This window comes from Phyllostomus discolor, chromosome 6, assembly GCF_004126475.2.
Source record: "Phyllostomus discolor isolate MPI-MPIP mPhyDis1 chromosome 6, mPhyDis1.pri.v3, whole genome shotgun sequence".
In the NCBI taxonomy this organism is placed as follows: Eukaryota; Metazoa; Chordata; class Mammalia; order Chiroptera; family Phyllostomidae; genus Phyllostomus; species Phyllostomus discolor.
This window is the reverse complement of record NC_040908.2, coordinates 76,047,594-76,074,901: the sequence shown is the minus strand read 5'-3', so window position 1 is coordinate 76,074,901 and position 27,308 is coordinate 76,047,594. Positions and strand designations below refer to the sequence as shown.

The window sequence follows — 27,308 nt, the reverse complement described above, 5'->3', positions numbered from 1 at the left end:
AACTTTCAACTCAGGGAAATCATTGTCTTCCTTGGGAGGTGATAACAGAGCCATCCTTGACTGACCCCCAAGCACATTCCAGGAATTTAGTGGTGTCTTCCAGGAGTGCTCCTGCTACTTCTTTGACTTTAAATGTGAAGTAAAGATTAAAATCACATTGGTAAGTGCTGAGTAAACTGAAGCCTGACTTACTTCCTGTGCCTTGTGAATAGTCTACACTGGAAGACCTCCTGAGCACCAGTGTGTGGTCAGGAACATTTCACCCTTAGCCTCCATTCACTTCCCATTCTGTGCCCCCACCCTCCTCTGGGTGCTCCCTAATATCCTTACCCAGGCCCCTATAGAACAGTACCTGACATTCTCTTCCCAGCCTAGAAGCTCCTCTGATAAACCAATTTGGCCCAAGGCCAAAAGAGGCCCTTGCTGCTGCTAAAATTCACATTTATAGGAATTCTCAGGCTTTAAAACAAAGGGGCCAAAGTGAAATGTAGAGGTTTCAGGGTAGGGAAGAGAGGGCAAGACCAAGCCAGAGAGGGTGTTCGGTGGCAAGTAAATCACATAGATGAAGACCCCATCTGCTTACCTGCTGACCCAGATAACTAACTGCTCAGGTTTCAGCTGGCTCTGTTTCCAGTATGAGTAGGCCAACTCTGGAGTCTAGGGGCAGGGGGAGGAAACAAGCCCTTTTGCCCTCATTAACATTATTAGACTCTCTAATTGGACATTTCCTCATTCACTAGCCACTTATGCCACCTACCTCTTCACCTCCCCTCATGTCCCCTCACCCTACCTCATCTACTCTTGCTGTGCAGACACAGCAACTGTTGCCCAAATACTTGAGCAAAATGGAATTTTCCCCAAGGTCATGGCCACTTCTTAGGACTTCATCTTTTGCCACAGGTGTTTGGCAGGGGGTGGCAGGAAGGAAATGGGGAGATAACAAGACTTCACATCTTTCACCTAGACTTTTAATAAATGTGAAAAATGTGTGTCAGTAAGGACAAGAATGTAGCTTTCTTAAAATTGTTTCACTTTAGGACAATTCCTAAGGCAGCCTATGAGAAAGTATCAGCTGGGATATAGAAGTGCACATCTCCTCTTCTCATAAAAAACTCACTGATCCTGGCCAACTGATGAGGGCCCCTGCCAGAGCAGCCCTGATGTACCTGTGCTCTGCATGGTATTTCCAGAATAGGGTTAGAATGAAATTACTTTATTCAGGGCTATGTTTGTCACATAACACATTTTTTAAAGCTTTTAAACAAATATTATTTTATCTTTTTAAGAATTATTTTATTGTTGTTCAATTACAGTTGTCTGTATTATCTCCCCATCCTCTCCAAACCCACCTCCCTCCCTTGCTTCCACCCTCCCCCTTGATTTTATCGATGTGTCCTTTGTAGTAGTTCCTGAAAACCCTTCTCCCCATTGTCCCCTCCATCTTCCTCCCCTCTGGCTATTGTTAGATTGTTCTTAATTTCAATGACTCTGGTTATATTTTGTTTGCTTTTTTCTTTTGTTGATTATGTTCCAGTTAAAGAGGAGATCATATGGTATTTGTCCCTCACTGCCTGGCTTATTTCACCATGGATGGAACTGGAGACCATTTCATCTTTTTACTTCTCCAGTTAAACAGACAGGGAGTCTATCTTTCCCCAGCCCCACACTCCCAAGTCCTGAAGCCCCACCCCCACCACTCTTGCCAGGAAGAAAGCCACCCTCTATTTGAGCTCCTGCCTCTCCCCCTTCTTTGGATTTAAATGTGTGTCTGACTGAAATCCAGAGAGCAATGATTCAAAAGTCGCTGGTGTGGTTCCAAATGGGTCACCCTCAACAAACTTTCCACTCTGGGCTTTCCAGAAACCACACAGCAGAGCATAAAAGTCTCCCTGCCCTCATTTTACCTGCTGCCTCTAATCACACACCCAGACTGAAGTTCTTGCATAAGGGTGGCCTTTCAGCTCAGTTCACAGCACTTGACTCTATATGTTCCATGGGATTACTGTTTGTTACCTCATTTTCTGACTTTGGAGGTCTCGTTTTGGTGTGATTTTTTTCCAAAGCTGAGTTCATTGATGTGTCTTGGTTAAGAAACAAATTGTAGGCTGGCCAGGCCTCACTGGAAGTAGACCCAGAAGTCTAGTGCAGGTTCATCTAGCCTGTCACAGGCCCCAAGGATCAGGATCAGAGTGTTCCTGCCACCCTAACAATGAAGCTTATGTCCTTCCCCAGCAGTGCACATTGCTGCAGAGTAGATTGCAGAGGAATTAAGATCAGAAAAAAGAACAAATTTTTACCTAAGACTGTCATCCTGTCTTTGCATCTCCAGTCTGTATTAAAATGGAACAGTAAGGAATGGTTGTACATTTATTAACCATCTTCATGCTTGTTTCAGCCTGGTACAGGGAACTTTGGTATAGGTTGTCCAATAATTGTGATAAAAATGGGCACAAGATATCCAACTGTGGCTCAGGGCACAGTGGCCTACAGAAAGTTCACTTTCCTGAGCATACAATAATTTGGCTCTGTCCACACCCACCATTTGGTGCGTATTTTGTCAATGCCATTACATCTTCTGGCCCCCAAAATGACTCATTTTCATTAATGAATGCCAAGGGAAAGAAGAAATTTAAGGTATATTTTTCCCATTAGAGTATGATTTTCAATCTAACAATTTGCTGCCCTCCAGCTTTCTGGTGTGGCTTCTGCCCAACATTGTTCTTCCCTGTGCCAAATAGAAGTGGCAGAAAGGAAAGAAAACTACACATTAGCCCCACAAGTTAGGTGGAACCCTAGGTCAAACACTGGTCAGGATTATGGTGCTGCTGCTCTCCCAAGAACCCAATAACCTGGTTTTTCAGAACACCTTGGGGAACACACACTGGGAAGAGAAAAAATGTGAGTCTGGGAATCATGCTTAATATGGGGGCGATGATTTCTCATGAATGTGCAGAACATTATTTCCCCCTCAACATTCCAGCAATCTTGGCCAATCTTTCAGACACTTAACACAAATGAGATTCATTCTTCCTTTAGTAAACCTCACATGGTTTCACGTCTCCCCAGATACCTGCCTGCTTTGTTTTCCATTTATTCCAAGAAGTACTGAGAAAGCTATTTGTCATCTTGTGGACTGTTAGTGTATCTTCCTACAGCTGTTGCAAGTCATTTATCATAAGCAGGCCATCTCTTATCAGAATGCTTAATTGTTTAGGCCTGATGACTTAACCCATACTGAGCAGAAAATTATTGGTACATCTTTCTCCCTTTCCTTCTACTCCTTGCTGTCAGCAAAGGTTCACTATGACAATCCCTGCTCCTTCCTTTCCCTCCCATTCCCCTTTGGGAACAAGTTCTCACATCATCTGCACTCTCCTTGCTCCTACAGTCATCCATATTTCTTTGTTATGATTTATTTGAAGCTCACCTTTGTCGTCAGGCAGATTTGGAAGCCAGTGAATGCTGGGCACAAGCAATTCTGATTCTCTGGACAACCTTGGACTATTCTATTTTTGGAATCCTAAGAATGCTAGCCCAAGGAAAATTTCTTTCAGGGTCTCTGAATTTAGAGACTGTGCTATAAGATTCAGGAATGAAGAGGGGTCCTTGTGGTTCCATGGACCCTTTTATTAGGAAGACCAAAAACAGAGCCCCATCCTGCATCTCTCCAAGCATGTGTTTCATGATGAGCACTCCCACACTTTCCATGGACTGATTGAAAAAATGGCTGATTTGCAGCAGATGTTGCCCAGGTGTTCTTTTGACCACTGTCAATGCTTGAGTAGGGCAGTGAGCTAATCTGAGCACCAGGGGAAAGCTCCCATGGTAAGCCTGCCACCATCAGCCCCAGGCTGGGCTATGGAGGGAAAAATTACCCTGGGATCTCAAAATCTATGCATTAGTTGTTGACAAGGATCAGAAGTTGTCTTCCCAAACTGGGCTTTGAGCTGTGGCTTAGATGTGAGATGGAGAGTCATCTTGTCTGAGAGTCTTTCCATAAATACTTGTTGACACCTGCTGTTTGCAAGATGCCTGCTCAGAGCTGGAGAGAGAGAATTAGATCCAGTTCCTGCCACAGGGAAGGCTGTCACTTTAGCTTTGGACAACAGTATGATCAATTTTAAGGACGATGACTTGGTAGAGGGGATGTAGCAAGAAATAATCACTTTTCTCTCTATCATGAGTGCTGTGTGTGTGAGAGAGAGAGAGAAACAGAGACAGAGATAGGGACAGAGGAACAGAGGCTGAGGTCAGAGATCCGATAAAACAGGGCTGGGCCTGCACTGAGTGGTTTATCCTTCTGAAAGGCTCAGGCTGTCAGCTGTAATTAGATATACTTTTCTATTGCTTAAACTAAAACAGCTAATTAAATTTTTAATTACTGTTCCTAAACTACCTGGGGATAAGATAGCTAAATATTACTGTGAAGTTCCAGGGAGCAATGTGCCCACGTGGTGACTCTCCAGAAAATGCAAGAAGGCTCATGCTGAGAGTGGAAGTCATTTCAAATACTACTGTCAAAATATTTAAAGTAACTTCTTCCCCATGTTTCTTCCCAAGGTTTTCCCCTTGGCCTGTGTTATAACTTTGATCCTTGACTTACTATCACATTTGATCAAGCTCTCAACTGCTTCAGGGTTGGGGGAAAAGGTTTGTTTAGAAGATGTATTTACTGGTTCTGAGGTCCTCTCTAAAATATCTAGCTTATCACTGCAGGGTACAAGCAATAATGGGATGTCCTTAGAGATGCATTTTCATCTTCAAAACTTTCGAAGTTATAAAGGGTCGATAAAACTATATTGGGAGGCAGCCAGGCCAACAGGAATCTCTATAGAACATCCATTTAATTGCCATGATACACATCCTTGCCACTTGAAGGCCTTAGGGGCTTGTTTGCCTATTTCACACTCCATCTGTCCCTGTCTTCCTCACAGTAAATCACCAAGGAAGTCACTTACTGAAAGGACACATGAATTTAATAGCAGAAAGGATCCCTCAAACAAGGCACATGGTTCAAGTCAGATGAAAGACTCTCTTAAATTCCTGGGAAATCCTTAGAAATTTGCTTGGAAGGTCTTGATATTCTGAAAGAGTAGGGATCATTTTATTTTGTGTTTATGTGGCTGGTGATATCTCTTAGATTCTGGTAGACAGGATATTTCACATCTGGGAAAATTTTCAATTTTTTCTTTTTTTTCATCATGTAAATGTTCACATCTGGCAACCTTTCCCTTATGTGGAATTTTTTCATTTCCCTTGATAAGTTCCTTGGCCTACCCTACACATTAATCTGCAATGATAAAAGCCAACTAATGACAGATGCAAGCTCTCTTGGGACCAGTGTTTTTTATTTTACCCACTTTATAGTCATGTTTGGAAACAGGCATTAGTTATGTATATACATTCAGAGAATATGTTTGATAAAATGAATTTATTCATGTCTGTAGATAAAACACCACATTATTTAATCACTTAGAAGCCCATACACATATAAAGTAAGAAATTATTGAAAAGCTAAAATCCAAAGTCTTATAGACATCATCTTAGAATGCACTTTGTTTTCTGATGTTTATATGTTCTTAAATTGGAAAAAATTACTTTTTAAAATATTTATTTATGTTTAGAGAGGGGAAGGGAGAGAGAAAGAGAGGGAAACATCAATGTGTAGTTGCCTCTTACATGCCACCGACTGGGGACCTGGCCTGCAACCCAAGCATGTGCCCTGACAGGGAATCCAACCAGTGACCTTTTGATTTGTGGGAAAGCACCCAATCCACTGAGCCACACCAGCCAGGGCTAGAAAACATAACTTTTAATTTACAAGTTCAGAAATGTACAGGATATAATCAACTACATTTTAAAAGGAAAGAGGTCATATGGATTATGACAGTAGTCCTCAATCCTGGGGACACATTAGTAAATCTGGGAGGTTTTAAAATGCTGATGCCTGAGCTTCACCCCAAGTTTCTGAATTAACTGCTCTGGGTAATGCCTGGGCAGCCACGTGAAAGATCTCAGGGAACTGGTGAGAAATTGTGTACATGGTAAGATGACTTTACTCATATTTAATGGGATCCTTTCACCCACACAGCAAACTCCAGCTAAACTGGCAGAATTGTTCTCTGGCATAGAAGGTAGAGAGGGCAGTTGTGCATAGTCAACCTGAGGGAAAATCTGTAGCTACCAGGGAAAACTGCTGCTAGTGCCAAGGGCACCTCCTCAGGAGGCCCGTGGGGCCTAGTCTCAGCATCATGGTGAGATGAACCTAGAACCATCTTTATTAGAACCCTGGACTTGGAGTCCCTAAGAGCTGGGTACAGTTCCTGCTCCATTATTTCTACTCTGAGTGACCTTGGTTAATATGAAGAAAGTCGTATCTTCCCAGACTTGTGAGAATAAATAAGGCAGTAAACAGATTTTGTTACCTACACAATGTACCTTTGGAGATCATTGTAAGTCCTGAGGCTATCTGTTTAGTAGGCCTGACTGAGCCCCTGACTCATACAGGGCCCTAAGGAGGTGTTTCAGGGCAGAAGCCCTTGACTTCCAGGTATGCCACACCAGGTACAGGGGTTCATGTACCAAGACAAAGTTATTTTCCTGGGTCCATCAGTATCAGAAACACTAATGGACTATGGAATTGACCCTTAAAACACTGCCTGGAGTGAGTGTTTGGACCCTAACTGCAGAATGAGAGTGTCTTCTAATTTTTCAGAATATTTTTCCCAACATAGTCATCTTAGTGGCTATAGGATAGTGCAAGTGAGAGGCAAGTAGTATACTAGTGACTCAAATTCTGGTTCTGTGTGGCCTTGTGCAGTTGCTTTACCCATCTGTGCCTCAGTTCCTATGCAATAGGGTAACAACAGCACCTACTCCCCAAGTTATAAGAATGAGATGAGTTAGTGTTCACAAGCCCTGAGTGCAGTGCTGGTTCACAGGAATACAGGCAGGCTGGCCACAGATAGGCTAACTTGTGTCCCTCCCTCCCCAGTGCCTAGCTTTTCCTGTAATGGCTTTGACAGCGCCCTTCTAAGGCCTTGCCAGGTATCTCTAGGAAAGGAGGTCTGCTTCATAGCTACTGTTCACCTGGCAACACCACAATTCCTAAAGGTAAGTACCTGGAAGAGAAGTTATCCTGTGGAAATATTACAGTTGAGTTCCATTTACTTATATTTAATTGTCTTTATGGGAAAATTAAATTACAAGGATATTGTCACTAAAATTTGAAGTGTCTGGTTTCCTTACCTCTGACAGCCCCACATGCTGTCTCTCATAACTGCATTTCCTAGGAGATATTTTGTTTGAAGGTATCAATCACTCTTGAACCTGTGGAGATGCTTCTTTAGAGCTCTGTAAACCTTCCTACATTTCATAACAACATTAATACCACTCAGGGCAGGCAGAAGTGAGAACTGAGTGTAAAACTGAGTGTCTGAAATCTCTTGCCTATGATTGCTTTAGTGTCTGTGGCAAGAATGTTTAGTTAAATTAGTAATTCAAATGCAGATCAAAAGCCATTTTCCACATGTTTACCACACTTGAGATAATGGGAAGGGAGGGGTGTGACATTTTAGCTCCTGGTTATTTTTCCCCATCTTGTGAAATAAATTTTGTACCAGCTAATACCAGATTAGCTACAGATGACAAGCTTCAATCCAACACAACCTGAAGACTTGCTCTGAAGAGTTGTAACTTCTGTGGCCCACCAGTCAGTCATCCTAAGCAGCTCTAGCATGAGCATCTGTCACCTCAGGCAACACTTTTTTTCCTTCTAATATAGGAAATGTGTGTAGTTGACGAACCTCTAGAGGAATTCACTTCAAGGCACAGCTTGGAATGGAAGTTTTTATTTCTGGATCACAGGTGTGTGAAAAGAAAAGCATTATCTGGGTTGGGGTGAAAAAGGTTGGGCCTGGCAGAAGGAAAAGTGGTTCCCAGCCAAGGGTTAGGCAGTTTGCCTCCTATTGCATTTATCCATATCTATGGATGCATTCTGTGTTTGGGTCAGACCATTTCAGAAGAGCCAGACACTGCAGCCCAGGGACATCTTTGGGATACAACCCGATCCCCCACCTCCACCAATGGGAACCTTCTCCAGCTCCCAGGAAGGCAGGAGCAGAAGTGAGATAAACTTCTCATCTTACTTCCTTCAACTCCTTTTTCTCTTATCTCCTAATCTTCTTTCTTTCTGACATTTTTTACAGTTTAAGAACTAGCAGTCTCCCCTCCCCATCCTCTAATTTTTTATTACACTTTGGAGTTGGGCAGACCCAATCTACAGCTGTTTTTAATTATTGAGTTGTGATAAATTTTGTTATTATTTGGGCCAGGTTATGCCAAGCGAACTGAGTACCTATATGCAAAAAACAAAAACAAAACAAACAAAAAAAAAACTAGTACTTTGGAATACATAGCCCCTTGGGCTTTAACCAATGCAAAATTATTTTTCTCCTCCTATTCTTGAGAAACAAGGCCTCCATGTATCATTAAATGTGCAAGCTATACCATCAGCATTGAGGTGCAGCCACCATAGTGAGTCCTCTCTGATGAATTATCCCATTGTTCTTGGCAGAGCCCCTCCAATAATAGGATACCTTCCTTTTGAAGTTTTGGGAACCTCAGGTTATGACTACTACCACATTGATGATCTGGAGCTCCTTGCTAGGTGTCACCAGCACTGTGAGTACTGCTTTCTCACCCTGGCATGCAGGACTTCTAGTTCTGTCCATAGAGCCCCAACAGCAGGACTCCTAGCCTAGAAGTCTGCTTGTTACTCAGGTTCTTCCTGAGGTAGAAGATTTTGGCTTCTCTGAAATGACCCAAGAGTATGATGGAGGTTGTTGTCTGGATGACCCTGTGTGTGTTTTCACCTAGAATTGACTTTGCTCTGCCTGGCCACACCCCAGCATCTTCCCAGTATCCCTCACATACACAAACTGTTTAATCTTAAAGAAATGGAAAGGGTACTGGCCATTTTTTAAAGTTATGTAATATAGTATTTGATATACAAAATACTGAATTTACATAACTTTCTTTAGCCAGAAGACAAGTATTAGATGTAAGCCACAGGCCAGATGATCAGAGAGGCCTAGGACATAAAGATGATCAGACTCTTTTTGCTGCTCTGTAGGAACAAAAGCTGATAAAAATGCAGAAATAGGTGACTTTATAAGATGTTGTTGGTGAAGCAAAGGAGAGGTACACAAGATATTGGGGGGTTCAGAGGAGGGTCCCTCATCTAGCTAAGGCAGAAACATCAGGAAGGTTTTCTGCACAGAGAAGAGCACTTGGCAAAGGTATGGGAGGCAGGACTTCTGGTGTAGGGTAAGGGAAAACTACAACCATGTCTGCATTCTCACTTAACAAGAGAATTTAAGAATTAACCATTTAAAGTCATATTTTTGGTGCCAAGTCCCTAATTCTGCACAGGAAGATTTGTAGTAGCATTGACCTATGGATCCTGATCCATGGATTGACCACCAACACTGCATTTCTTTTACTTCTCACCCGAGGATATTTTTACTGATATTAGAGAGAGAGGAAGGGGGAGAGAGACAAACAGAGAAACATCAATTGGTTGCCTCCCATACATGCCTGACCAGGGATCAAGCTGGCAACCTAGGTATGTGCCCTGACTGGTAATCAAACCTGCAACCTTTTGGTGCATGGGACAATGCTCCAACCAAGTAAGCCACTCAGCCAGGGCCCAACACTGGGTTTTCATAGGTGCCTTGTCTGTAGTGCCCATTATAATAACTTTCTCTTCTCTGCTGTCTTTGCTCAAGGAAGAACAGGCTTGGGTTTCATCAGGACCCACTATTACAATTTAAGGCTAATTGTCAAAACTTTAACTCCTTGCTCCCCAGAGGTGGTCCTTGAGCAGTCACATGGCATCACAAGGAGTTTGCTGGACTTGCTAACACTCAGGTTCTCCCCACCAGGTGATGGAATCAGAACCTCCATTTTAACAAGACCTCCAAGTAACTGGTGGGCACCTGAAAAGTTGAGAAGCATGACTCCTTCAAGCCTCTGGCTACTTCTACCTCTCTCACAGAGAAAGTACACTTGAAATGCTGTGCCAGACCTTCAGTGTCCGGGGCTTGGGCAAGGCACACTTGCAGCATCCAACCCACTCTCTTAATGAGCTGGGCCTCTCTCCTCTTCAGATATCACATTCTCCAAGTCAGAAGCTCCTTTTGTAGCTTTAGCTTCCTAGTTACAATTTCTCTTAACCACAAAGAGGTGCTAATGCCTAGGCACTGTGGCAATAAAACCCAAATGGTCCTTCTTCCTGGGACCCACAGTTCAACTCTCTGCTCTCCAAGGCTAATAATTCAACAGCCTTTATTCTGCCCTGGGGAACCTCCAGAGAAGCCCCCAACAGCCTCACGGGGACACAGCCCTGCAGCAGTGGGCTTGGGATAGATGGCATCTGTAGCTACTGTCTTAGAACCATGTAGACTAAGGTTGAACTCCTGACTGATGGTGGCCAACTCAGCCCAGAGGACCCTGGCCAGTAGGTTTGCTCTGGGCTCCATTGTCCCAGTGTCTGGCCCCTCTATCATGCAGCTCCAAAGACAGCACTACATGCAGCAGGAAGATGTGTACCAGGAAAACCTGGATCTCTTTCTAATTAAACCCCCAGTTTGAAACTATCTGCATCTGCCAATATTTGAGAATTTTTAAGCTTTTGGGTATTTAGGAAAGCATATAAATCACTCCTCCATTGTTTAAGAATTCATTATCGTTTACCATTATCCTAATAGTCACTAGTCACTTAAATACAGCACTAACTGATACTGTCTTTTGGAAAGCTTATTTTCAAAAAGATTATTTTTGTGTTAATGTTCATTATATTCACACTCCATTTTCTACCAACAGTGATGCAGTTTGGTAAAGGGAAGTCATGTTGCTACCGGTTTCTAACCAAAGGCCAGCAGTGGATTTGGCTGCAGTCCCACTACTACATCACCTACCATCAGTGGAACTCCAAGCCCGAGTTCATTGTGTGCACACATTCGGTAGTCAGGTGCGTGGGGATGTGGCCCCTAACAGCTCCATCAGAACCCTGGCCATCTCAGGTAGTCCCAGCTTCTGAGGACCAAGCTCCAGGCTGGACTTCTTCCACTGGCAGGGCTACACTCTGCAGCTAACAGAGTGATCACCAGAGCTCAACACTTCCAGGCATATACCCCATTCTTTCCCCCAGCTCAGACTTCCTCCAAGCATTCAGTCAGGTTTCTCTGAAGCCTCATGAGCTCTTTCAGGCAGCCCAGAACATCACTTAGTAAGTTACTGCTTCACTGACCTACTTACATATTTTCCCCTCATCTCTGTTCATCCACCATCCTTCCCTTATCATTGTTTTGAGAAGAAAATTAAAATTTTGCCTCTAAATAGCTCAAACACCTAGTCCCCTTTATTTTTGATGCTTAAAAAAACCCTGATGGCAACTGAGGCTGTGTTGGGAAAAGAGCCAGGAGGCCAGTGGGCACAGGTTCCTGGCAGTTCTTAGGGGTTGCAGGGAGCCCCAGCCCAGTGTGGGGGACCAGGACTTCCAATGGAGGCAGCACATTTAGCACTTCATAGATGCTGCCTATGTCAGGTAACAATTCCCAAAGGTACAGGAAAAGTGTCATTTTTCCCCCCTGACTACAGAAATTTTAAGAATATCAATTGGTTTTAAACTTATTTAGAGAAGAGCACTTGAAGAGAGCAAAAAAAGAATGGTTAGATTGACAGGCATATATATGCATGCTGCATTTTATACATATATAAAATAAATAGGTGATAGATAATAGATAATGATAAATGCATACACACAATAGATATTACACATATGTCCTGTATTATATATATATATATATATCATATATGATAGGTAGATAGATGATAGATACATATATCCAGATGCTATTCATATGTACTACATTTTATATATATATATATATATATATATATATATATATATATGTATGTGTGTATGTATATATATAACATAGCTGATAAGTATCTGTTGATGCTTACAGTTGATAGTTGATAAGTATTTATGTTCATGTGTATCTAAAGATAGATAGATAGTTAGATGGCTGCATACTATACGTACACATGAATATAAATAGTCAACAAGTAAATACTCTTCTTTAGTAAGTTAGGGAGAGAACAGAGAGAAGTGCTAGTTTTCTTGGCCAGTGTGTTTGCTCATCATATCACTTGCCCACTCTCAGGGACTCGATCTTGGCTTTCCCAGCCCACCCTTGGGTACTTCAGCAGCCAGTCCCACCCACTGCTACCAGCCTGTGCCTTTGCCAGAGGGTCCTTGTGCCCCAGAGAAGGCTGGTCATCATTAACACCTTGTTCTTCAGACCCTTTCCTTGACCCTGCTCTTCCTCTCCATCCTCCACCTTGCAAATCTTAAAAAGAAACTCTCAGACAAAGTAAAGTGTGAACTGAGTGAATAAATAAGGTAAGAAGCATACTGCAGACTCCAGAGCTACTGTCTCCTTCCAAGGTCCTTTTCCAGCCTTCATCTCCACACAAGCCATAACTAGGTCACCACACTGAACTGATTTACCTGCAGAATTTAAAAAGTGGGTCCATACACGAATCAGCAGTCTGGGCCTGGCTAGAGTTCTGGGTTTGTTTGGGAGAAAACTTTCTGAAGGTTGTAATTACTAAAAAAGTTACATCACTTCTTCATAGGCACACTCTCAGAGATTTGATCTTGGCTTTCTTAAAATCTAGACTCAGTAGATTTTAAGAGAGTTTTCTAATCATTTGGAGGCTGAGATATACCCTTTAAATGAAAATGTTTTGGGACAATTATGTTTGGACGTTTGTGGGGATAGGAAAGGTAAGTAAAAAAGAGAATAAAAATATCCTGAAAAAGAAGATATTCTGGCTGTCAAATTAGAAGTCACTGCAGAGGAATTTAGGCACAGACTGAAACTTCCTTCTCAGCCAAGCACCAGAGCTAGTCCCCTTCATGGTGACTGTTCTAGGAAGGTATCACACAGAGACCTCCATACATCATGCAGCCCTCTTTGCCGCATCATCCTGGACTGTCCCATGTCCAGCTGTGGTCTCTTGATTTCTTGATTAGTTACTCAGATGTCCGGGTGGAAAGGAGGCAGGAGCTGGCTTTGGAAGACCCACCATCTGAGGCCATCCACCCTTCAGCACTAAAGGTATGCTGATCCCCGTCAGATGGGTTATCATAAAAATAAGAATAATAAAAACAGCATTTCTTGCCTTATGATCTCTTGCTATGTTCCAGTACTCTTCAGTGTGGTTTCAAGGTATTCATTTATTTTCCCCCATGGTGTTCCTGTGAGGTGGGCACTGTTACTATCCTCAGTCCTCATTCTTCAGATGAGGGACAGAACACACAAGGATGAGATAACATCCTGAAGACACCAAGGGTTACAACCCAAAGAGCTAAAAACAGCCTCTAGACTGAAAACATGGTTTGGCAACTTTTTGGCCTTCCAAGAATGGTTATAAGAATTCCACTTTGTATCTCTCCCACAGAAAAAAAAACTGGGGGCTATTCCATCATCCATTGAGCATGAAATAATTCAGAGACCCCTGTGTGCCCCCTAGACTCAGTGTTGCTACACTATCTTCAAGGCTCACCCACCTCTCCCGGACACTTCCCATATCTGTGTCTGGGTCTAATTAACAGCCAGAGCTGAAGTATTTTCGTTCATGAAACTGGACCTCCTTCTTGCCCCAGGCTAAGCTCACAGGTTCCCTCTGGCCAGGCTTCCCCCATCTTGGCAACTTGCAGGTACACAACAGCCCTGTTCCTCAAAGGCCATTCTTCAAGTAAACACAAATGTTGGGAGAAAATGGAAAAAACAAGAAAGGGAGGGAGTGTTGTGTTTCATCAAAACTAAGGAGCTATCAACTAATTCTACATTCTACCATTATTTTATCCTCCACTAAGAAAAAAATTCTGCCAGTCAATCTGTGAAATAAGGATTTCTTTCATGAGTTGAAGAATATATCTCAATTTCAAATATGTCAAAATATTTTAGAATTGTTGGAATATGGTTCAAGTTCCAGGCTGCCCACTGACTTAGAATTCAGAGTTTTTGGCCAAGGCTGACACAGTAGTAATAGTACAGCAAAGGCATCTGTGGTCTATCCAGGACCAAGTTGGGAGGAAGGAAAAATCTCCTTTAAAGGACAAACAGCAGCCAGCATCTTTGCAGAGCCTCCCTTGCTGGCTGTGACATGGGGTGCATTATAGGGTGATTCGTTACCAGCATCCTCATATGACCACCTGTCATTGTTTATAGAAATGTTTATTAGCCAGCTATGTCACATAATGCATCATGTATCATGTCCAAGAATGGAATTAAGCTGTTCATAGGCAGATGTTAGACACACCATGCATCATAGCTGAAGAACAGGATTAATGTATATTTTCCAGTCAGAGATTTATTATTGAATTTCTGATCTTTTAGGAATCCCAGAGCCCAGTGGAACGTCTTCCTATAAACATGCACATATGTGTAAATACACAAACATAATCTCAGGTGCCAGGTTATAAGGTCCTTTCCTTTCCTTTTAAAGGAAAAGCTCTAGGATAATGCTTTTCAAACTGTCAGTAGTAATGGACCAGCTGGGTTTTTTTTAAATGTCACTGACTGCTGCTTGTATAAATGGCAGATTCTTGTGAAGTGTGGTGGCATCAAATGGCTATAAAAGTTTCTCAGTATTGAATCTCATTTTCTATAGTTATTTCTCTTTGGACCAGGAACACACAATTTGTAAATGGTCATGGTCCAGGGAGGGCCCAGGACCACACCCCCTAAAAGTCTTACCTAGGGGAGACTTTGTGACTAAACAGCAGAGTCTCAAAACTGACACTTAGCACAGCCAAACACATCCTGTATTTCTGTTTTACACAAAGGCCTGTTGGTCACACATTAATCATTTCAGACCTACATGAGCACATACACTGCATTCACCCTCACTGGAGCCATGACTAAGAGACAGAATGGCCATGTGGATCCACAAGGATTAAGAGACCAGGTTCTCAGGTCTCTTAATCCTTGAGACTATTTGGTATGACCAACCTGTCTGCATAGCCCAGTGGAAGCCAGGAGTTTCATCATCCTTCTAAGACTAAGTGGGAACATGGCTCAGGAGAGTCATTATCATATTTATTCTTCAGCTTAAAAATTATTTTACCTACTTTCTTATACCTAAGAAACTTAATGCCTTGCAGGATGGAAAGATAGCTCCTCAGTGTTGAAAAGTCACAGCTGCTTTCTCATCGCACTGTATTTGAACCAGCATCAGTTACAATCCAGGGGTCCAAGGGTAGGGGGCCATTGGCCATTTGCCCCTTCTGCTCTTGGGAACCCAAAGGCTGCAGAGGAGGAGCAAGTAGTGGGAGTGAGCACAGGAAGTGTCCAAGAGTCCAGAGGTACTTAGTTCATTCGGAGCGTTCACAATCTAGTACCACCAGCAACCTTTTATCTAGAACCTGCTTCTTTCCTCCTTTTGGGGAAGCCAAAATTCTGAGCATTAGGATGACAACTTTAAGGAAAAAATAAAATGCAAAGTCACAAAAACCTAACAAATTAAGATACAAGGTGAGAAAAAGTAATTACTGCTGCTCATAAGCTGCAGTTCTCTCAAAGATTATATTTATAGAGATGTACAAATATTCCACCCAAGTGGGTTTGCTATTATCACCAAACAGCTACGGGAGTCCTCTCAACAACCTTTACATTTTCCGACATATTTAGTGAAGAACTAAAGTTATGTGATTCATTACAGTGGCCTTGTAATTTGATATCAGGTATTGTGATCCCTCCTATTTTGCTCTTCTTTCTTAAAATCACTGCAGCTATTTGGGGTCATTTATGGTTCCGTATAAATTTTTGAAGTGTTTGTTCTATATCTTTCAAATATGCCATTGGTACTTTAATAGTATTGCATTGAATCTATAAATTGCTTTGGGTAGTATGGACATTTTGATGATGTTAATTCTTCCGATCCATGAACACGGTATATGTTTCCATTTGTTTATGTCTTCCTTAATTTCTCTCTTCAGTGTTGTATAGTTTTCTGAGTACAGGTCTTTTACCTCCTTGGTTAGGTTTCTTCCTAGGTACTTTATTTTTCTTGTTGCTGTATCAAATGGGAATTTTTTTCCTGATTTCTTTTTCTGATATTTCATTGTTGGTATAGAAAAATGCCTTTGATTTCTGAATATTGACTTTGTATACCGCTGTTTTGCCAAATTCATTTATTAGGTCAAGCAGTTTTTTGGTGGAGTCTATAGGATTTTCTATATACACTATCCTGTCATCTGCAAACAATGACAATTTTGTTCTTTTCCAATTTGGATGCCTTTTATTTCCTTTTGTTGTTGGATTGCTGTGGCTAGGACTTCCAATAGTATGTTGAATAGCATGGATGGAACTGGAGAGCATTATGCTAAGTGAAATAGGCCAGGCGATAGAAGACAAATACCATATGATCTCATCTTTAACAGGAACCTAATCAATAAAATGAACAAGCAAGCAAAATATAGCCAAAGACACTGAAATTGAGAACAGGCTGACAGTGACTGAAGGGGAGAGGGGAGGGGATTATAGGGGAAAAGTGTGAAGGGTTTGCAGGAACAATTATATAGGACACATGGACAATAACAAAGAGGGGTGGAAACAGGGGAGGGAGGTGCGGAGGGGTTGGTGGAAAGGCAGAAAACTGTACTTGAACAACTAAAAACAAATAAACAAACAAACAAACAAATAAAAATAAAGTTACAGGATTCACTTTCATCATCTTGATGCTAAAATGTGGATTGTGTGTGTGAGTGTGTGTGTTTGTTTCTGGATTAGGGCTCAAGCCTGGAACCTCGGCAGCACTTTAAGGCACTTGACACGGACACCTCAGGCCTTAACACAAGTTACTCATCATCAGTGTCCTCAAGAAGTTCCCATAAATCCTCACACACAGCCATGTCAGAATCCATCTGTGAGTACAATGATGTGGATTGGGAGAGGGGTGGGTGCCCTGTTGGGGTTGAAGGGAACAGAGCCCCAGGAAGGGCCTCAGGCCTGAGGAGAATCAGGCCTATGGAGCAGAAGTGCACACTCTGTTCACAATCCTGCTTCCTTTCCCATGGGCTTCCTGCCTTCTACCTCTCCAGGTCCTGATTACTTCAGTATGTGAAGCAGACGTAACACAGGTGATACACAGATTTGATAAGCTGGCTAGGTTTTAGTAGCTCTGGTAAGATGAAAATGGTCAGGCAGGTGGCTAAAGCAAGTGGTGGAGATGAAGTGTGGGGATGGTCTGCTATCATATGTTGGCTCTGGGGCCAGGGTGGGAACTAGCAGAACATTGTGGCTCTGGAACCCACTTCTGTTTCTGCTGGACTTCCTTTATCAGAGATCACAGTCAAGCCCTTTTTTTATGCATGCAGGGTCATTGTCCCCTCTTGATAAGAAAGTGGTTAAGTATGTGTAAGTCAGGAAGGTGATCTGTCGCTTTCTTCCAGCCATTCCAAGCAAGCTGATGACAGAGGCCAGCACCACAGCTATGTCAAGATTGGCTGTCCTGCCCCAAGAGCTCCCTGTGCAAGGGCTCAGCCAGGCAGCCATGATACCGGTATGTGTGTGTCCCCAGATTTCTTAACCAGGGCATGCAGTACTGTATCAGGCCTGCAGGGTCACAGATGCTGTGCTGCCTGTGCCCAGAGAGCCAGTTCCACTTAGAGACTGAGAGTGTTGGGTGGCAGGTGGGGGTGGGAAGCTAGGTGATTTTATTGGCAACTAATTTTAAATATTTTCATAAGAAAATTAACATGGATGTATATTCCTGAAATGCAAAATACATGTGAGTTTTAAAGATAAAGCTCAAAACTTCAAATCTGGGGTCATACCCCTAGATGCTCTGGGGGGCATGATTAGGATCCTCCCATTCTGGATCTAGTTTTCCTCCAGTGAAAATGTGGGAGAAGCTTGGTTGTCAACCAAACTATACTTCTGCATATACCAGGCAGTGTCCTTGATACATGCCAGACCTCTCCAAAAGTCAGGCCATGAGCAGCCCCTTAGAAAGCACGCTGCTGTCTGCAGAATCACTGATGTGCGGCACTCCAGCAATCTACTGTCATGTACAAATTCATCACACTCAGAGACACAAAGCAACAGCCACTTTTCACATTCATGGATTCAGAGTCAAGAAGTTAGAAAGGGCCTGCTGCATGGTGTCAGAGGCCTCCCTGGCCAGGGCTGGGAACCTCATCCCTGGTGTGTCTGCACTAATGTGTCCAGCATTTGGGCTGGGCTGGTGGAAGGCTGAGCCCAGCTGAGACTGTCCACCATTGATTTGCACAGGCCTCTCCATGTTCCAGGCTTCTTATGGCTCAGTGACTAAGTTTCAAAAGGCAATGTCTAGAGAGGGAGCTGCATGGCTTTCTCTGACCTAGCCTTGAAAGGTCCACAGCATCATAACTTCTACCATACCTCTTGACATCTTGGGTCAAAGCAGTCACACACTTACTCAAAGAGAGAAACACAGATCTCCACCTCTAGATAGAAGAAGCGTTGAGAATTTTCAGGGCCACATCTAGACAGTTGCCGAATACCTTACACCCATCTTTCATTGACATTTTGGAAATGGGAGTAAATTTGCCACCTTTCTGCTTGCCATCACCACAAAGATTATGTACACACTGCTTGAAAAGCATGGGTGACACATTTTCTTTTCAAATAGAGTATGATGACAAAAACCACTTTCTTTCTCTCCAGTCTCTCTTAGACAAGCTTGTAAGCTGTGATTGCCCTTCCACTTATACATGGCTGCCCAGGAGAACTCTTCCTGCCACTGGTGCCCACACAGTTGGGAGAATCAACCAGTCTTTGGTTTAGCCCTGTGCCTGGGACTTTTCACTCAAAACAAAGTCTCCTGTTGTCATTTCCTCCCATGTTGTATTTTTTAAAATTATTTTATTGTTGTTCAATTACAGTTGTCTGCATTTATCCCCCCCATCACTCCCCCCACACCCCATCCATCCCCACCTCTGTCCCTTGCTTCCACCCCCCTTGGTTTTGTCCATGTATCATTTATAATTGTTCCTGAAAACCCCCATTCCCCCATTGTTCCTGAAAACCCCTCTTCCACCATTACCCTCTCACACCTCCCGTCTGGTTACTGTCAGATTGTTCTTAATTTCAATGTCTCTGGTTATATTTTGCTTGTTCATTTTATTGATTAGGTTCCTGTTAAAGGTGAGATCATATGGTGTTTGTCTTTCACCACCTGGCTTATTTCACTTAGCATAATGCTCTCCAGTTCCAGCCATGTTGTGACAAAGGATAGGAACTCCTTCTTTCTTCCTGCTGCGTGGTAAAGAAGCCTGAAACACCAATCCAAAAGAACCTATGCACCCCAATGTTCATAGCAGCACAATTTACAATAGCCAAGTGTTGGAGGCACCTAATTGCCCATCAGTAAATGAGTGGATCAAAAAACTATGGTACATTTACACAATGGAATCCTCCCATATTGTCTTGATGGCACTTTCCATTTAGGCTGCTTTTCACAGTTTCTAGGGAATAGTTTTGGAATAACTTCAGAAGAACCCTTTTACTTTTCTTTTAAAATTCAGCCTGTGATGCTAAAGGTTTCATTTGTTTTTTTATGCATTGTCTCTCCTTCCACCCAAGTGGGGTGGAGAAAGATCAGAAAACAAGGTCTATCACTCCCCTGACTTCCCAGGAGTCTCTAACAGATTCCAGGCAGAGTCTGGCAAATTGCACCACTATTCACTGCCCGCATGAGTTCATGGACATAGATGTGCCTGGTGTGTCTGGTATTAGTATTGAGCAAAAAGGGTAAGGACTGCACCCAAAGCCACTACTTCTTATCAGTACAACCTCATTCACACTGCTAAGAATCATTAGTTAGGGAGAACAACCAAATCCACCAAGAACAGAGTCTGAAGAGGAAGCAAGGGAGGGGAAGTGGCACAGAGCTGCCAAGCTCTTGCAGGTAGCAGCAGCTTTGCAAAGCACACTCTGGTGGGAGGCACCACCCACCTTGAGTGACCTCAGGAGCTCGCTGAAGGACCACCTGCTCCCTGCAGCAACCTACTATCCCACCATTTAACAGGAAACACACACCTACACATTTCAGAAGTGAGCTCTTCACTTTAGTACAGAAGGGCCTCCTTTAAGCCAGGAAATCCAGCTGGCTGAGAGACAGCACCCCTGTACCTCTGTAATGACCCAGAAACAGTGTCTGTTAACAGAGCCTCTTTTTTCCTCAGGCTCCTCTGCCTGTTCCATCGTCCTGTGACCTCACACAGCAGCTCCTACCTCAGACCATTTTTCAGAACTCACCTGCTGCCCTGGCAGAGGTGCATCTGGGATTGGGGTAAAGGGAATCCGGCAGTGGAATTTTCCCAAGACGGGACATACGGTGTCCTCTTGAGTATATGGACACATTGGTGCTGATGAGTAGCATGTACTTAGGTACCAAAATAGGGAATATTTCTCCCAACGTGCAGGAGGGGCATGTTGAGCTACAGACTTTATTTCTACACCTGCCCTGTTCACAATTCTCATCTTTTCCAGAGACATTCTGCCTGTTCTTTTCTCCAGTGTCTATTTCTCAGTCTTTTAAATGACTTTATTCATCTCTCTGTCACTTTTCCATGTTCCTCTCATTTTTTACCACTCTACATTGGCCCTGATATTTTAGGAAAGGTCTGAATTAGGCCAAATATCACAGAAAGACTCTGAAAGGCTTTAAAAGCTGTGAGTTCAATACTATAGATATCACATTTGTTTAAAAAAGGAGGGGAGGTGTTCATGACTTTGCTGAGTAACTCCTTCCTTGTTTCAACAACATTCACATGTTCCTGTTTGGGTCTATCTCTGAGCTAGAGTGAGAGCTGCAGAGATGCTATAACACAGCCCTTTGTATTTTAAGTGAAGTTGGGCATATAAAGAGAGCAGCCACCATAGTAGGCCATGTGTTTTTATAGAACAGTAAGAAAATATTCTGCCTAGGAAAATCCTATGTGCCTTCTCAGAGGAGGTGACACCTGAGCTGGGCCTGGAAGGATGAGTGGGAGGTTGCCCAATGGAGAGATAGAGGGTCAGGGTCAGCAGGGAAGAGGGACCCAGGTATGTGCTTCAACAGGGAAGTATGGAAATGTCTAACAAGCCTAGGCCTAGGCCCCATCAATAGTGGTCTTGAATGTCCCTGAAAAAAGAAAAACACAAGCTGGCACATGCCTCTTCCCAAAGTCAGGTTTGAGTAATGATGTAAAAGCTACTCATTCAGAGTCAACTAATTAAATTAGTCTGTATTCATCCTTATTAAGGAAAAACATAAAGAATTTTTTTATGTTCAAATTTCCAGACCCAATTTGGTAATGCAACTAGTAACTTCTTCAATCCAAAGACACAGGAAATGAGAATTCCTTTCACCACTGGTCTTGCATAATCAAGAATTTCTTTGTTTTATAATAAATATATGATGAGTGGTTAAGGCCCTTTTCTACATTTAACAAATCTCACTTGTTTAAAGATTTTATTTATTTATTTGTTTGTTTTTTCTTTCTTCATTTTAGAGAGGGGGGAAAGAAAGAAGAAAGAGAGGGAGAGAAACATCAGTGTGTGGTTGCCTCTTGTGCACCCTCTGTTGGGGACCTGACCCACAATCCAGGCATGTGCCCTGACTGGGAATTAGAACCAATGACCTTTTGGTTTCAGCCCACACTCAATCCACTGAGCTACACCAGCCAGGACAACAAACCTCATTTGAATTAATAAAATAGTTCTTAGTCTATTAGGCATATTATACTCAATAACTATATTCCTTAAGACATTTTTGCATAATGCTGACCTTTCAAGTCAGTCAGTTTTTCTCATACCTACCCCATGCGCAACAATGAATTCTACAGTTTTCTCTCTTGCCTTCCCTGAGTTTTATTACTATATCACCTTGTCAGAAAAGGGGGAAAAAGAAAATCCAAAATCTGGGAAAATAGTGGTTTTGCTTCATACCATTTTTCTAAAAGTCTCTAAGTTAGAGTAGATCTCTTTATGATGAAGGCCAAGGTCATGACCATAATGCTTGAGTGTCCCGAGTGCCTTGAGAAAATAAGAATCATACTAGAAGTACCACTTATGAAGCCCAGTGCTGGCCCCAGAGGACTACCCAGTCCCTCAACCCAGAAAGTCTGCACTGCTCGCAGCAGAAGCACCCCTGAGTATGTCCTGGCTTTCAAGCACTCACCACAGAAGCTTTGTGTTTTGTTTTTTAAATTATCCGACCTAGCTTGTTTTCTTTCTCAGTTGAATTGTTTCAGAATCCCAGCTGAATGCTTTGATTACTTACATTCTGATGAAGATTTTTGTAATAATAGCCTGGTATAGTATAGGTCATTTTAAACATACCTCCCATCCCATAATCCCCCCTCTCCATTGGCCTTGTGTCTGGGTAAATAGGTGGTGATAGGGAGCAGAGATTACCTGCAAGACTTTCCTATATCCAACCTCTGTCCCAGAAAAGGATTGAGAGGTGTAAGTAAGCAAGGGTAGAAGGTGGTCTTGGAAAAACAGATATCAATGTTCCTCCTACAAGGCCACCTCAGGATAAATGTTATGTGATTGTACTATTTTTCTCCTTAGTTCTTTTATGCACAGATTTCTAAGAAATCACTAGCCACAAGTAAACCTGGGTGAGGGGAGGGAGGGTAATAAGTCCTCCCTCACCCCAGACTGGCTGGATGGATGGCAGGGCTCTGGTGAAAGTTACCATCAAATTCAAGCTCACTAGGGAGTGGTTACAGAAGACCTCTGCTCTCCAGGATCAGATTTAGGATGATGAATGATAGGACCCAAAAGTGCCTGTGAAGCCATCACATGCAAATCTTCTTGCCCTAGATAAGAGGAAAAAAGAGTGGGAGGAGCTGTCTGATGCTTTTGGAATTCATCTCCAAAACCATTTGTCTATCTGATGAGATTGGAAATACCAGTCTGTACACATTGCTTACAAAAACATGTCACAATCCAGTGGCCCTTCCAGACTACAGTGTAATAAAGTAAGCCTGCAGATTCTCGTGGGCCTGAGAAAAGCTCACCCCTACTCTGGCTGTGGGTCACCCAGTAGGGGATCTGAAAAGAGTGGAGAAGGGACAGAAATGAAAGTGGGTAGGGCCACTCAGAACAGCAGCAACATCTGTCTGTGAGGCAGAAATAACTCTTTCCTCTGGTGTGTTTCTGGCTCTACCTTGAAGTTTCCAACACAGTCCAGCATGTTCCAGACCATCAAAGGCCAGCTGGAGCAGCGCACACGGGTCCTGCGGGCCAATATCCGGTGGCAGCAGGAGGAGCTACACAGGATCCAGGAGCAGCTGTGCCTGGTCCAGGACTCCAGCATCCAGGTGATACCCCTGCTGGGCCAGTGGTCCAGTGTGGCCTGTCTTCCCTGCTCCCTGATGGGTCCTGATCCACCCTTGCAGAGAAGGCAGAGCATGCTTCCCAATCCCCCTCTGTGGCCTGAACGCACCCTGCTTACAAGCTATGTTGAAACCTCCATAGAAGGAGTACAGGAATAAACACCACCTCCTTTGTCCCCAACTCCTGGCCAAACATAAAGTTTGCACGACATCTTCACTCTCCCCTGTCTCTGTTGGGTACATATTTGCTGCTTCACCTACATTTTCACTCACGGGTTTGGAGGTGGATCACCTTAGGCTGATGCCAGCCTCCATCCTATGAGTTATAAACTCCAGCTCCTATGTAATCCTGCATCCCTAGCACCCAGCCCAGGCTGCCAACAGAGATATGGGGGCAGCTCTGCTTCTGCTTCCCCTCAGTTAAAGCAGATGTAGGAGGTGTGGGAAGTGATGACATCTGTGCCCTGATGGGGACACAGAGGGGCTGGGGACTGGAGGTCAGCCAAATTGGAGTGCTCTGCAGGCACTGATGGCAGCAGCTTCTGTGACGCCAGTTGTCACTTTTGGAGTCCTTTTGAGAGTTTCATCTCAGAGGAAACGTATCCAGGGTCCAGCAGAAGTAATGCTATTGAGTGTGGTTGGTGGAGTGTGTAAAGGTTTCCAATGAGGTGGATGGTAATTTGAACATTTCACCTAAAATGTCATATGGTGTGCTTGAGTGTGATATTGTTATGTTACAGAATCACATGCTTATTATTTTGTAATAAAAGATTTGGTATAGATTACCAGCTCATAAAAAGAGAGGGTTATTTGTGCTGGACCCTGATATTGGGCCTATTTCAAGGATAAATTATTTTTACCAAGTGTCACTTATATCAGTCCAGGACTGTTTTTCTTCCAAAGTGCATTTTTTTGACCCAACCTTTAATTGTAAATGTAATTCTAGCTACTTGGAAGTTTTTCATGAGAGCTCTAAGCCTCTGCACCTCATTAGAAGACACATAAAGTAGACGAGACCCCTAGGAAAAATGGCTGGGGCACAGTCCCTGCCCCACTCCCTCACTGGCCACACAGTTCCTCAAGTACAATGAAACCCTAATGAGCAAGCCATGTGCAGGCATCATGCAATGGTGTGGAGTTACTGGGCAATAGGGAACACCTGGGCTCCCTAGAGATGCCCTGCACAGCTCTCTGAGCCCAAGGCTGACTGACTACTCAGAGAGAACAGAGCTCAGCAAGACTGACAGCTCCTGCCCACTGTCACCCAGGCCTGCTTGTGTACGTGTGGCCAAGCTTTGTTGAGAAAGCCACAGCCACCCCCAGAGCCCTGCTATTCTGCCCCAGCCAACCCTCTCCAGGGACAACCCTGATATTGATGAGGGAAAAGACTGAATCATTTACATGAAAAAAAATGGAATCACTGAGGTGTCTAAGACCCTTTTTACTAATTCTTCCCCAGCTGTACGCTTTTCTCACTAATCCAGGGTCCAACTGCTAGAACGTGCCTGACTCCAATTAATTGAATGGAGTTTTACACTAACACAGGAAGGGGGAAATTGAGCCAGAGACTGCTAGGTAGGTAGGCATATGAACATCCTCCTCAGAGGATGATGTGGATATTTTCCACCTTTTCAACATAGACTCTAAAATATCAGGCAACACAAGTTATGTCTTTCCCAGCACCCAGCCCAGGCTTATTACAAAGCTTATTACAAAGAATTACTCTTTTGTTCCTCATGAGCAGGACATTTTGTTAACCCCCAAATCACATATGCCAGTGAGCACCTGGGTCTGTGAGGAGTAATGTGGAAACAAAGCCCTCAGCTCTATCTTGGTGTGTCCCTTCTGGCTTCATTCCTGTGACATTATCTTTGCTGTGGGATTATCCAGAGAACATGAAAATCCACAGATAATCAACCAGGGAACATTTCCTCCAATAATCAGCCTTCTTGTATTTTTTCAAGTTTGGACATTTAAAGAAATACTTTCAAAATATTTAATCAAAGTGTGATATTTGTTTAGAAAAAAAGAAACTATATAATTCAATCATAAGAAAAACAAGTAAAAATTACTCCTCCCCCCAAAAGTGGGAATAGATTAAATAACAATGGCAAAATGTTTATAATTGTAGAAGCCTAATGAATGATACATGGAGTTTCACTGAACACTATCTCCATTTTGTGTACGTCTGAAATATTCTAGAATCATTAATATTCATTGATGTAAGCAGATAAAAATCATGAAAAACCACGTATGCGTGTAGGATTGGTTTGTTCTTGAAATTTAGAAGTGTATTTTTTCTGATAACTTTTCCACTTGAATTAGGGAACAGTTTTTCTCTTTCTGGTTGTACAATTGACCGTGCAGCCCTTTCAAGAAGTCACGGCTGGCTGTGCGCAGCCGCACATCAGGACTACCCCTGCTCATCTTTGTCCTCGCTCAGTAGGCTTTCCTGCCCTGCTCTTGGGCTTGGAGCTCCCACTGGGACTTTGTGTGGCTGTGTTGTTTGCTAAGTATATTTTTTAAAAAGATTGGGTTGTGAGGGAGCTGTCCTCTCGTGTGTCACTGTTTGTACCTGGATGTAGTCACAGAGAAGAGGACACCTGAGGGGAGCAGCTGAACAGAGGGGCTCCCTCGCCCCTTGCAGTCCTGGGAAGGCTCCTGTTTCTTTCCTTTTGAGAGCATGTGTGCTCTCTGCTGGCCATGAAAAGAAGTGCCTGGAAAGACAGGTAACAAGGGCTATTGTTCTCCCTCTGCCCTTTCTTTTTTCCTTTTTTAAAGATTTTATTTATTTATTTTTAGGCAGAGGGGAAGGAGGGAGAAAGAGAGGGAGAGAAACATCAGTATGTGGTTGCCTCTCACACACCTCCCTACTGGGGACCTGGCCCACAACCCATGCATGTGCCTTGACTGGGAATCAAACTAGTGACCCTTTGGTTCTCAGGTGGGCGCTCAATACCCTGAGCCACACCAGCTAGGGCTCCTTTCTTTCTTCCATTCATTCTTTCCCTGTATCTATCCACCCACCCATCTGTCTTTCACCCAGCCAGCCGGCCAGCAAATGCCCAGGCACTTGGTTAGGCACTTTAGGGATGCAGAGCTAAATAGGAGAAAACCATACATTAATGGGACACAGTAGCAAACCAAGTATATGTGTTGTTATGAGATGTGTGCTGTTAGTATCACTGTTTTATTAATAAGAAAACTAAGACTTTGAAAAGCAGCCCTGGCTGGTGTGGCTCAGTAGATAGAGTGCCAGCCTGCAACAAGGGGTCGCAGGTTCAATTCCCAGCTGGGGCACATGCCTGGGTTGTGGGCCAGTGCCTGATGGGGAGGCAGCCACATATTAATGTTTCTCTCCCTCTTTTTCCCCTCTGTCTAAAAATAGAATAAATAAAATCTTTAAAAAAGAAAAGTTATGAAAATCACCCAAGTTTGGTGGGGCTGGAATTTGAGCTAAGGTATGTCTGACTTAAGCTAGAGTGTAGCCTGTCATAAATAAAGATTGCATTTATTTGAGCTGTAATCAGAAGGTAAATTGTATCCTACCAAAAAAAAAAAACATGTTATTTGATTTGGTATGAATATGAAATGAAGTCTGAGTCACCCTATGTGCTATAAAGAAGCCATGTTATAATGGGTAACAGGAATTACACAAAGCACTAATCTAATCCTCAGACTGAATCTGTACTGAATGGGTAGTAAATCTGAAATGATGGATACCTAGAAAAAAATTTTAACCTCTAAAGTAAGAAAGAGCCCTCATTTCACACTGCAGACTCCTCTGTTGGGGCTGGATCTGTGACAGGAAAGTGGGGAACAGGTGGTGTGGTGGGAAGCACACTACATGGGAAAACTA

At 43.1% G+C, this 27,308-nt stretch overlaps 1 protein-coding gene across 1 annotated transcript in view; it reads left to right on the top strand.

Moving 5' to 3' along the window:
• Positions 1-27,308, top strand: part of NPAS2 (neuronal PAS domain protein 2) — a 112,426-nt gene that overhangs the window by 75,761 nt on the left and 9,357 nt on the right. Inside the window, 9 exon segments of the mRNA XM_036028370.1 lie at positions 6,995-7,113; positions 7,784-7,866; positions 8,576-8,682; positions 10,885-11,032; positions 13,106-13,190; positions 16,869-17,004; positions 17,531-17,640; positions 20,306-20,395; positions 23,288-23,434. Of these exon segments, the coding sequence (XP_035884263.1) occupies positions 6,995-7,113; positions 7,784-7,866; positions 8,576-8,682; positions 10,885-11,032; positions 13,106-13,190; positions 16,869-17,004; positions 17,531-17,640; positions 20,306-20,395; positions 23,288-23,434 (1,025 nt within the window).